Consider the following 11,874-nt stretch of genomic DNA (forward strand, 5'->3'; position numbering starts at 1 on the left):
CTCAGAGAAAAATCTTGATATTATAGCCAGATCTCATAATGTCTCCCGTCCCCTTGGAGATCTGCCACTTAAACTATGAAACCAGATCTCTAGATTATATTTCCATTAAAACTGACCTCCATTAGGGATTGGACTAGTTTTCCTCTCCTTATCTGTAGGACATTGCCCACAATGGGCAGCGGTGTTGGTCCTGGTGGCAGGTTACGTCTCCGATACATGGCATTCCATGATGAATAGAGAATACTGGAGATGATCAAAGCTAGGAGCACGGTGCTTATCCATGTGATATCCATCTTGAATTGGGAGCAGAGTGTCAGAGTGCTCTGCAGAACCACTTTTATAAAGTGAATAAAAAATTCCTTATCAAAAATTTACTTTTCTTGGCACAGCTTGCCCTGGTTGTGTAACTAATGAAATATTTGCAGCTACAAACATTTTGAGCCATTGGTTGGCATCATTCTTATATTAAGCTCTGTGTTTAGTATTTACCTATTGCAAAACGCAACATACAAAGTCTACAATTGCAGAGCATACATAATCCTTTATTGTCTTGGCTGGCAGAAAGAGAACCAACTACCTTTCTGTGATTGGTCCCGTGGAGTTACTAGGCCTTCACTCTTTGTGTTATAGAATACAGTTCTAAGCCCCAAGGCAGGGCCGGCTCTATCATGGGTCCCACTGGGTCCATTGGACCTAGGCAGAAAATTGACTCCCAAGATTTTTTTTTTACACCAGTTTTGTGTGTCATCAGTTTGTGGAGTGTTACAGGTGGCATTTCCCCATCTCATACTGCCTCCTGTAGTGAAAACTGATGGGTATGAGGAAGCAGAGTGTCTCCTCTGGGGAACTTCCCTCACGTGATTGTGGTATATGCAATGACCTCAGACATCAGGGCACTCCATCTCATGCAGGGTAGGCTGGATCTTCTAGGGGGGGTGGGCACTGCAGACACAGGAGTGACAGGAGGACTAAGGACAGACAGTGGGTGTTTGGTGGACCGATCCGGTAGTGAGTTACGGAAGAAGATAACAGTATACATAATATTTTCCAAAGGTTATAATAATATAACATTATGGATGTGGGAACCTTTTGTTGGATGTGATTTTTTTTTTTTTTTTGGGGGGGTCAGCATTTCATTCTTGGACCCAGGCAGCACAATGTCTTGGGCCAGCCCTGCACCAAAGTATGTCTCCTTTAAATGATATGTTCTTTGTAAGAGTCAAAAGGTAACAGCAGTTTGCATACTTGCCAAATAATGTTAAGTTATGATTAGAGCAGGCTTCAGACCCTCTCCCACTATCTTGCATTGGTTAAAGATTTCTCCATTAGAGATGAGGTTCAGGTTTGCTGCCGCCATTGGTTCAAAGTGAACCATGCACTTTCAAGGCTTGTGGTCTCAGCCAACGAAGGCAGGAATTTGCCATACTGAATGCTTTGTAACCATAATGCACTGCCTGGTCCCTATACTTAGGTCAGCTGGTATAGAAGGGCCACTCAGGAGCTTTTAGATAAGCCAGCCCCTTCACTATAAACGGACAAAGCCACAACAACCATATTGACAGTGTGCTTTAGCTGTAATAGGGAAAGCTTAGGAATTGCTGCTGGCAAACTGCATAAGGAGAGATTAGTGCAGGGTGCAAAGGCACTGGCAGTTCTGTTAAAGTACATGTAAACTGAATGTCATGTGTTGTTGTTAATATTGGTACTAATTAGAGAGTCCATCCACTCCTGGAGATTTGGCTAAATTCCAAAGGTGTAAAGGGTATGCGTCTGTTCAGAAAGTTTTTGCAAATGGATGGAGTCTAGAAAAACATTAATGGAGTTTACTGAAGGTTGTGTAATTGTTGGGTCATCTTTTAAGCATCTTTAAAGGTTTAGAAGGAATGGTAAAATGTGGTAAACTCATTAGCTATTGTGGATCCTTTCCCATTTGTAGTAAATTGAGTAAGGATGACATTTTAGCTTTAAAGGGTAAATTCACTTTCATGGGGAAAAAAAATAGCAAATAAAGAAAAAATAATATAGCATATACAATTGTAACACAAGTCATATTGTAATAAAATTCTATTAAAAATTATCTTTACTTTCAATCTTCAGCACTGTAATTTTCTGAAAATGCAATATGGCTACCTGAAGGTGTTCTGTACACAGAATGTGTACAGAATGCCCCCCAGGGATATCATTTCCAGCATGTGTGATTGGCTCACTGATTTTCCCAGAAGTCTGCACTATGATGCAGGTCAGATTTCAGGCACCCCGTCTAACAAAAATGTAATTTTTGGTCATATACTCCCAATAGGAAATAACATCTAAAGGGATGCAGACCCTGCCACTTTCCTCAATAAATAGTGCCCTGCAGCTGATTTATAACTATGAAACCACTTTCGTTGGACTCACTTTCCTACATGGACACAGAGAAACACACAGGGATTTCCTAATATTAACAAATGGTAGAACTCTGCAACAAAGTTTGTTAAGATCCCTGCAATGTACATAGTTCACCCAGAGGGGAAGGTTTTTTTCTCAACAATAGTGGGTTATTCTTTAACCACTTCAATACAGGGCACTTTCACCCCTACCTGCCCAGGCTAATTTTCAGCTTTTAGAGCTGTCGCATTATGAATGACAATTGCGTGAATATGCAACACTGTACCCAAACATTTTTTCCCACAAAAAGAGCTTTCTTTTGGTGGCTTTTGATCACCGCTGGGTTTTTTCTTTTACTAAATAAATAAAAAAGGACCGAAGATTTTGAAAAAAATAAAGTTTTTCTTTGTTTATGTCATAAAATTTTGTAAATAGGTAAGTTTTCTCCAGCACTGATGACCACTGATGAGGCTGCACTGATGGGCATTGATGAGGCGGCACTGATGAAGTGGCACTGATGGGCACTGATGATGAGGCACTAATATGCAGCACCGATGGACACTGAAAGGCGGCACTGATATGCAGCACTGATGGGTACTGATAGGTGGCACTGATATGCAGCATTGATGTGCACTGATAGGCAGCACTGATGGGCACTCGTAGGTGGCACTTTTGGGCTCTGATAGGTAGCACTGATGAACACTAATAGGTAGCACTGATGGGCCCCCTATAGGTGGCACTAATGGGCACTGATGGGAGGCACTGATGGGTGGCATTGATGGGTGGAACTGATGGACAATAATGGGCAATGATGGGCAGCACTAATGGGCACTGACAGATGGCACTGATAGGCAGCACTGATGATGAAGTACTGACAGGCATTCCTAATAAGCACTGATTGGCATCCCTAATAGGCAGTGATTTGCATCTTTAAAGAGCACTGATTGGCACCCCTGTTGGGCACAGGTTGGCATCCCTGATGGGCATTGGTTGTCATCCCTGTTGGGCATGGGTTGACATCACTAGTGGGCTTTAGTGGGCATCCTTGATGGGTCTGCACTGATCAATGCATTGATTATAAGCGCAGATCCCCCCCTGTCAGGAGAGCTGCCGATCGGCTCTCCTCTACTCGCGCCTTGTCAGCACGAACTGAGGAAAGCCAATAAACGGCACTTCCTGGTTACGATGTGACCAGCTGTGGTTGGACACAGCTGATCACATGGTAGAGAGCCTACGTCATAGGCTCTTTACTGGGATCAGAGATGCAGTGTGTCAGACACACTGCATCAACGATCGCCGCTCTGCGTCATATGACGCCCAGTCAGGATAACTTAACCACTTTGCGTCCATCATTCTGCTATATGGTGGGTGGGAAGTGGTTAAGTTGTTGTCATTTCGGCCGTATAAAACCCACAAACAAAAATTGTATATATTGCAGCTTACCAACTCTTAGATGTGTAGTTTTCTTTTTAAGAATGTTTCTCCTTTTTTCACTTGGTGATCCAGCCAGTAAGTCTGTTTTATTAAACTTCTTTTGAGAATACCAAGCTGTCCAACAAACTTGGCAGTTAGAGGGTTGAAACAAAATATTTACCATTGATAGAGGTGCTTACAATGGTCAGCTTTTATTTAATTATGTAAAACTTTGATCCCAAAAGAGGAAAAAAAAAACAATTTCTGTAACTGTTTAAAAAGTTTTAGCTGGAGTCCAGCTTTAATCTGTTAGTCAAGTCTATCTAAATCTGCTAGTGCATCTGTTGGGGTCTTCCCTAAGGTTCAGAGTACCAGGGGATACCTCGTCAGAGCTCTGGGAACAAACTTTGACAGAAACGAGCTGAGAGTCAAAACATGTTCAGTTTATTGAATGCGGAGCATGAGTATTTATACAGTTCAGGACAAAAGAACACGTATACAGTTTCAACAAGAAATACATATAAGGGTATGTGACATAGCACAAATGTTTTTATGTGATACACCTAATCTTGAGCTTCTTTTAGCATGTTAATGGAAAACTGCTTGCAAGACAGTTGATAAGAAGTAGCGCTTGAGATTACAAACAGGCGGGGGGGGGGGGGGGGAGACATAGAGGGTGCAGAGGGGGCAGGAATAAAAAGAAAACGCACGTATTAGGACAGGGCATATTCAACCTCAATGGTTATTACTGACGAGGAATTGAGACTACTAGATCAGGGCCTCAAGTTTGCCCCAGATAAATTATTTAATGAATTTCATACATATATTGACCTGCATAAATTTACACGAAAAATGTATATAAAAAAATATTTTGCTGAAAAAGAAACCTTGAGTACAGAAGTAGAGACTACAGAATTTTCACATAAACAAATCCGTTTTTAACCCTAAATTATCAGGAAACCATTTTATAGATAGTTTTAAAACAATGGTTGCACAGGACATTAAGAGCATTAAAAAGAAAAAATATATATAGAAAGGATATTTGGGAAGGAATCCGACAGATAGAGGAAAGAAAGAATGTAGTAATACGTCCAGCTGACAAGTGTGTGGGGGGGGGGGGGGTATTGTGGTTCTTAATAAAGATGATTATAAAAAATAATTAAACAGATTAGTCAATGACATAGCCACATATGAGAAATTAAAGGGCAACCCAACGACCACATATAGGAAAAAATGTAAGAAATTGGTAAAGAAGGCACATAAACAAGGCATATTATATAAAAAATAATTTAAATATCTTATCCCAGAAGCCCCTAGACTCCCAATTATTTATAACCCTAAAATCCACAAAGACCAAAGGACACCAGGTAGACCCATTATAAGTGGAATTAATTCCATTTTTTCAAGGATGGGGGAGTATATAGACAATTACTTGCAACCCCTAGCACAGTCATACCCAGCTTACCTGCGGGACAGTAAACAGCTTATAAACATGCTGGAAGATATGGAATGTGAGGAAGATGTCATCATGGCATCATGGCAACTATTGACGTCGAGTCACTGTACACAAATATTAAACAAGACGATGCCCTCAATGCAGTGATATGGGCCCTTAAAGAAAAAACTGATTTGAAAAGTGAACAGCAAGCCCTCATCAGGGATATGTTGCACCTAGCAATGGGTAGCAACTATTTCTGGCATGAGGGTAACCATTACCGACAACATAGGGGAGTGGCCATGGGGGCTAAGTATGCCCCACAGTGTTGCCAACATCTTCCTTAGTAAATGGGAGCAAGAACAGATACATGATAAGAAGATAAAAGGTATAATGATGTACAAAAGATACATCGATGATGTGATTGTTATATGGAAGGGAAGCGAGGAGAGCCTACAAAACTTTATGGATAACATCAATGTTAATAAATATAACATCAGCTTCTCAGGGACATGGGATAGGCAACAAGTTAATTTTTTGGACCTCACAATATACAAGAAAGGCAATACATTATTTACCAAAACACTTTTCAAGCCGACAGACTGGAATGGCTATATCCCCACACATAGTTGCCATCATCCGAGATGGATCAAGGGGATCCCAAAAAGCCAACTAATCAGAATCTGGTGTAATTGTAAGGAAGATGACCAATACAACCATCAAACAGATCTATTGGTTAGTAGATTTAAAGACAAAGGGTATAATGAAAACAAATTATTAAAATTAAAACAGGATGTTGGCAGCCTAGATAGAAAGGAGCTATTGGAGGATAAAACCAAGAAAAATACAGATCAAGCCTTTGCTTTCTTTACACAATATAGTAGAAATTATAAGGAGTTAGAGAAGATCATAAAGCAACATTGGCCTATATTACTTAAAGATATTTTACCCCCCACACCTCAGTTTGTGTATCGAAGAGCCCCAAATTTAAGGGACAAAATAGTACACAACATACCTGACCCCCCTAAACCTATGACTACATTTTTTGACCACAAAGGTTTTTATTCTTGTGGCAAATGTAAGCCCTGTAACACAGTTAAAATAAGAAAGAGGAAAACACTCAACTTCCAATCTAATAAGACGCTGAAGGAATATAAACTAAAGCAACTTATTACCTGTCAGAGTAAACATGTGACATATTTGTTGTCATGTCCATGTGGCCTACAATATGTAGGCCGCACCACACTTAAACTGACAGTCAGGATAGGAGAACACCTGAATAACATTAAAATAGGTTTTAGAAAGCACGGCGTCTCTAATCATTTTAGAATTAAACATAACAAAAGATCCGAGACTACTCACGTTCTGTGGAATAGATAAAATTGAGAATAATTGGCGAGGTAAAGATATGCGCAAAGCTATATCACAGAACGAAACATATTGTATTTATGAGTTGGGCACACTTCAGCCACAAGGTATGAACATAGATGTTGATATAAATAGTTTTATCTCAGATTTTTAAAATATTAATATTTGTATGTAATATAATATATAATATTTTATGATATTATTGTAATATTTTTCATGTAACGGATACACCTCCCTGTCCTATTGGGAAGTACAAATAATCTAGGGAACAAATTTGATGTTAATTTATCATTCCCATATGGAAGATATTATCTCATATATATAGTCCTGTTATTATAGCAACCAAACATGATCACAATACCTAAAAAAAGATACAGAGATTGCCCAAACAAAGCTATCACCATGAATAGGAAGTAAGAAATATATATGGTTTTATATTCACTATTAATTGTTTTAATATATATAATTTATTGATTTACAAATATAATAAAGTATTATAAATTTAATATAATTTTAAATATGCCTATTATTAGTTTGCAGCCATATTTATAAATAAAATTCAGCTCTATAGGATTCTTCATTTATTTATTTATATTTATATAACATTCACCAAGCTGTAATAGACTTTAGCTACCAACCCCAGCAATGCAACTAATATACATATTTGTCGATGATAATTAACGATATACATAATGATGTAACATATATTTATAGATTAGAAGGGTCCATGTATATCCCCCGATAGTTGCGGAAGTAAAGTAGATCAGTTCCACTACTAGATAGTTCCGTGAGGTGTATCTGTAGGCGGATATTTGTAAAAAAGGGAGGAGATAGCATAATGAGGCACGGTATAATTATGAGACTCGGACAGTGGCGTGTCAGCTTCCGGAGACGTCGACGTAATGACGAAACATGTCAAGCTGACACGCACGCTGCCTCATTGTGGATTGTAGCTGTGGAACGCACGCTGGGTGTCGGACCGTACTCCAGGAAGAAACAAACTCTTTGTATCCTGAAGAGCTCGGTATACATCCCCCATCCGGTAATAGTGCATTCGGCTGTCTAGCTGCATGATGCCGTTAGGGCATTGATACATTGTTGGTTACATGTTTTTAATCATTTTAATAAATGGATTTGACTTATGAAAATACTACACCATGAGGAGTCCCTTGTTTTTGTTTTAATACCCACACCGAGATATACAGGTCACCCTGATACCCAGGAGAGTGGACAAGAGTGTACCCTGATACTGGAGTATTTAAACAAGCGTTATATGATCCAGGTTGCCATATGGTAACAGGGATCAACTACATCTGGTAAGCTCTAACTTTGGCCATCCCTGCACGAGTATCTAGGAGATACCCACCATCACTGCTCCCCTGCATGGTTGTGATTACTTCACTGGGACATTATAGGTTATACATGCATTGAACTTTGAGTGGATAACCTGAGTGGATAATTTGCACAGAGCACAGAAGCACCTTATTGATTTATATGTGTGCAACTTATTAATTTGTACATTTTGCACGATTATCTATTTATATTTATATCTGTAAAGGATTGTTATGTCACTAAGAAGCTTGAATATCTGAGAATTGCACAGTATTGTATTTGAGTTTGAGCATTAGATATATGGTTCACATAAGGGGGTGACCCCTCTCTTTTTGTTTCACTATAGCACTTTAAAACGCACAGGAGTGATTATTTTTTATTAGTCATAGTCACAAATGCACCTTTTTGTATGGTAGGATTTTGCGCCGCTAGAATTGAGGTCATAAACTTCGAGATATAGCTATATTGTTTCCCCATCTGGTGGATGTGTAGCAGCTGCAATCCTGTATATTTCCATACATTTTATATTTATTATTTATTTGTTAATATATTTGGCACACGTGTTATTCCTATTATTGTCCAATCTGTCCAATTACTTTTGGTCCCTTAAAAAGTGGGAGGCACATATACAAACTGTTGTAATTCCTACACCGTTCACCTGATTTGGATGTAAATATCCTCAAATTAAAGCTGAAAGTCTGCAGTTAAAGCACATCTTGTTTGTTTCATTTCAAATCCATTGTGGTGGTGTATAGAGCCAAAAAGATTAGAATTGTGTCGATGTCCTGACATTTATGGACCTGACTGTAATCCCAAATTTTGGGTTGCCACCAAAACAGGAGTAGAGGGGAAATTTTCTAATTGGGACTGATGACTGGTGACCACCAAAGATTCTTTCACATTGGAGGGATTTTCACTCGCTTTCTGTTTTGGCTTTCGGACAGGAAGTGAAGGGAAATCTCCACCAAATGGGACACAGATGGCAAAAATAAACTGACAGAGGTTATAGCCCTTTTTTACTTTATCCAAAATACAATAATTTTGCCTTTAGTTCTATTTAAAGTATACCTGTCAGTTTGTTTTGCACAAAAGAGGCAAAATGGTTCCCTTTAAGAAGTAAACAGAAGAAAATGTGAGCTGGCAGAATGCTGGATTATCCAAATATACAGCAGCTAAAGAGTACAAAGGAGAAAGAACAAACAAAGGATTAGATGTGTGGACATGCTGGCTCCACTTGAATAAATTCAAGGGATCATAGTGAGAGAGGTGCAAAGTCTGTCATTGCTGACCTCCTTTTGATAATGCTAGTTGCTTGGCTGTTTGCAGCATCAATGTTTTGTGAACCATTGACTTAAAACATGCATTCAGCCAGATTAGTCAGAATAACATTAGGGGTTAATGCCAGAAGATTAGTATTGCAGTGAGACAATTAGCATTTTTAAGAGAGATCACCAATAGAAACCTCCATTCTCCTCTCTCGTTTACTTCAATGGAAACATAATGACAGAAATATGTAGGGGAAAATTTACGAAAACTAATGCCCTGTACACACTATCAAATTATCTGAAGACTTTTGTCTGCAGACTTACCAAAACCATATAATATGAGGTCAAACCTAAACACTTTCAATTTGTATGCAATCCGGCAGGCCCTTGCACTACATAGAAAAGGTAAATCTGAAGAAAAGTCTTCAGATAATCTGATAGTGTGTACAGGGCATAAGGAGTGCAAAATCTGGGGCATCTGTACATAGAAACCAATCACCTTCCAGGTTGTATTGGTAAAGCTTAAAGGGCCATACACACTATAAGATTTTCTGAAGACTTTTTCCTTCAGATTTACCTTTTCTATGTAGTGCAAGGGCCTGCCAGATTACATACAAATTGAAAGTGTTTAGGTTTGACCTCATATTATATGGTTTTGGTAAATCTAAAGGAAAAAGTCTTCAGAAAATCTTATAGTGTGTATGGCCCATAAGGCCCCTTTCACACAGGGGGACCGTTCAGATTCGTCTGTCAGTTCTTTTGGCAGATCTGAACGGTCCCCCCATGCATCTCTATAGGGCATCGGATGTCAGCGGAGACATGTCCGCTGACATCCGATCCGTCAAATCTGGACGGATGGAAAACCTATTTTTCATCCGTCCAGCGGATCGGATGGGATCGGATGAGAACGGACCGATGGTCCGTACCCATCCGATTCCCCCATAGAGATGTATGGGGCTCTGACAGCTGTGTCGCCGCACACAGTGCAGAGAACAGCTGTCATTCTCCTGCTCAGCGGGGGTTCGGCGGATTGATCTCCCGCTGAGATAAAGCGGGAGCGGATAGTATGAAAGAGCCCAAACTGAACAAACAGAAGTTAGAAGCTGATCGGCTACCATGCACAGCTGCACCAGATTTTGCATTTTCCAGTTTTAGTAAATCAACCCCAATGCCTGCCATTGTAATATGTATGCAGCAATTTACACTGGAACTCTGAATGTTTCTACATGCGTGTTTTGGGTCTTAATAAATGCTGAAGATGAGATTCAGAAAGACAGGTTTTCTGTTAAAGCAGTATTAAACACAAAAGCAAACATTTATTATATTGCAGCTTACCAATTCTTAGATGTGATGGCTGCATTTGTTTTCTATTTTTAGGCTTTCTTTCCTTTATTTTCATCTGGTGATCCAGGCAGTAAGGCTGTTGTTTTTCAAAAGAACAAGCTCTCTTCCAGATGTATCAGTTTACAAGGATGAGACAAAACATTTACCACTTGCAGGGGTGCTTTCAATGATCAGTTTTTTTATCCATGTAAAACCTTTATCCCAAAGGGAAAAAAACTGTTTGCTATAACTGATTATAAAGTGTGAGCGGGAGTTTAGCTTTAATTTGTAAATGTGTTTTTCAATCTGCTAGTATATCTAAAACTCCCCTCCCCCAAGACTGACATTGCCGCTGCCCAAAGGTGCCCCCAGTGTCCCTCCATCCAAAGTGGGGGCAGTCTAATGTTACTGCCCAGATTACCAGGTCAAAACAGAGGGGAAAAAATTCTTAAAAATGAAAATCATTGCATTCACCACAGCTAATGATTGTTAAAGTGGTTAAAACGGCTGAAGGTAATAAATCTTCATTGTGCAGCTCCCCCACAGCCCCCCAATACTTACCTGAGCCCAGTGGTGTATTTAGGTTTTGTGCTGCCCTCGGCCTGACTAAACTTGTGTACCCCCTAATTTAAATATGACCCACCTCTTCCTGTAAAGGTCACACCCCTTTCTGTTTATGACCCGCCCTGTCATCTGTAATCCACAGACCACAACCACAGTCTATCAGTGCCCATCAGTGTAGCCTCATCAGTTCCCATAAGTTCAGCCTCATCAGTGCCACCTTATCAGTGCCCATCAGTACAGCCTCATTACTGCCCATCAGTGCAGCCTCATCAATGCAACATATCAGTGCGGCCACATCGGTGGCCATCAGTACAGCCCGATCAGTGGCCACCAGTGCAGCCTAACAGTGCATCATATCAGTGCCCATCAATGCAGCCCCATCAGTGCAGCTTATCAGTGCTGCCTCAACAGTGACCATCAGTGCTGCCTCATCAGTGGCCATCAGTGAAGCCTATTAGTGCCCATCAGTGCAACATATCAGTGCCCATCAGGGCAGCATTCCAGTGCTGTCCCATCAGTGAAGCTTATCAGTGCCACCTTGTGCCCATCAGTGCAGCCTTATTAGTGCCCATTAGTGCAGCATATCAGTACCCACCATTGCCACCCCATTAGTGGCCATCAGAGCAGCCTATTAGCACCCATCAGTGCAGCATATCAGAGCATATCACTGCCCATCAGTGCAGCATATCAGTGCTGCCTTATCAGAGCAGCCCCATTAGTGCAGCTTATCAGTGCCACCTCATCAGTGGCCATTAGTGCAGCCTTATCAGTTCCCATTAGTACAGCCTTCTGTCACTGGATTAGTAA

The 11,874-nt window shown here is 40.2% G+C and overlaps 1 protein-coding gene across 1 annotated transcript in view; it reads right to left on the reverse strand.

Annotated features, from left to right (window-relative positions):
* The window catches only part of LOC309559482 (cytochrome P450 2G1-like), an 85,339-nt gene extending 85,029 nt beyond the window's left edge, over window positions 1-310 (reverse strand). The window contains exon 1 of the mRNA XM_082262756.1: window positions 117-310. Within this exon, the coding sequence (XP_082118882.1) occupies window positions 117-293 (177 nt within the window). The 5' untranslated portion in view covers window positions 294-310. The remainder of the gene's footprint in view (window positions 1-116) is intronic.
* Between the last annotated feature and the right edge of the window lie 11,564 nt (window positions 311-11,874).

The sequence above is a fragment of the Pelophylax lessonae genome, assembly GCF_965119305.1.
Source record: "Pelophylax lessonae genome assembly, chromosome: 7".
NCBI lineage: Eukaryota > Metazoa > Chordata > Amphibia > Anura > Ranidae > Pelophylax > Pelophylax lessonae.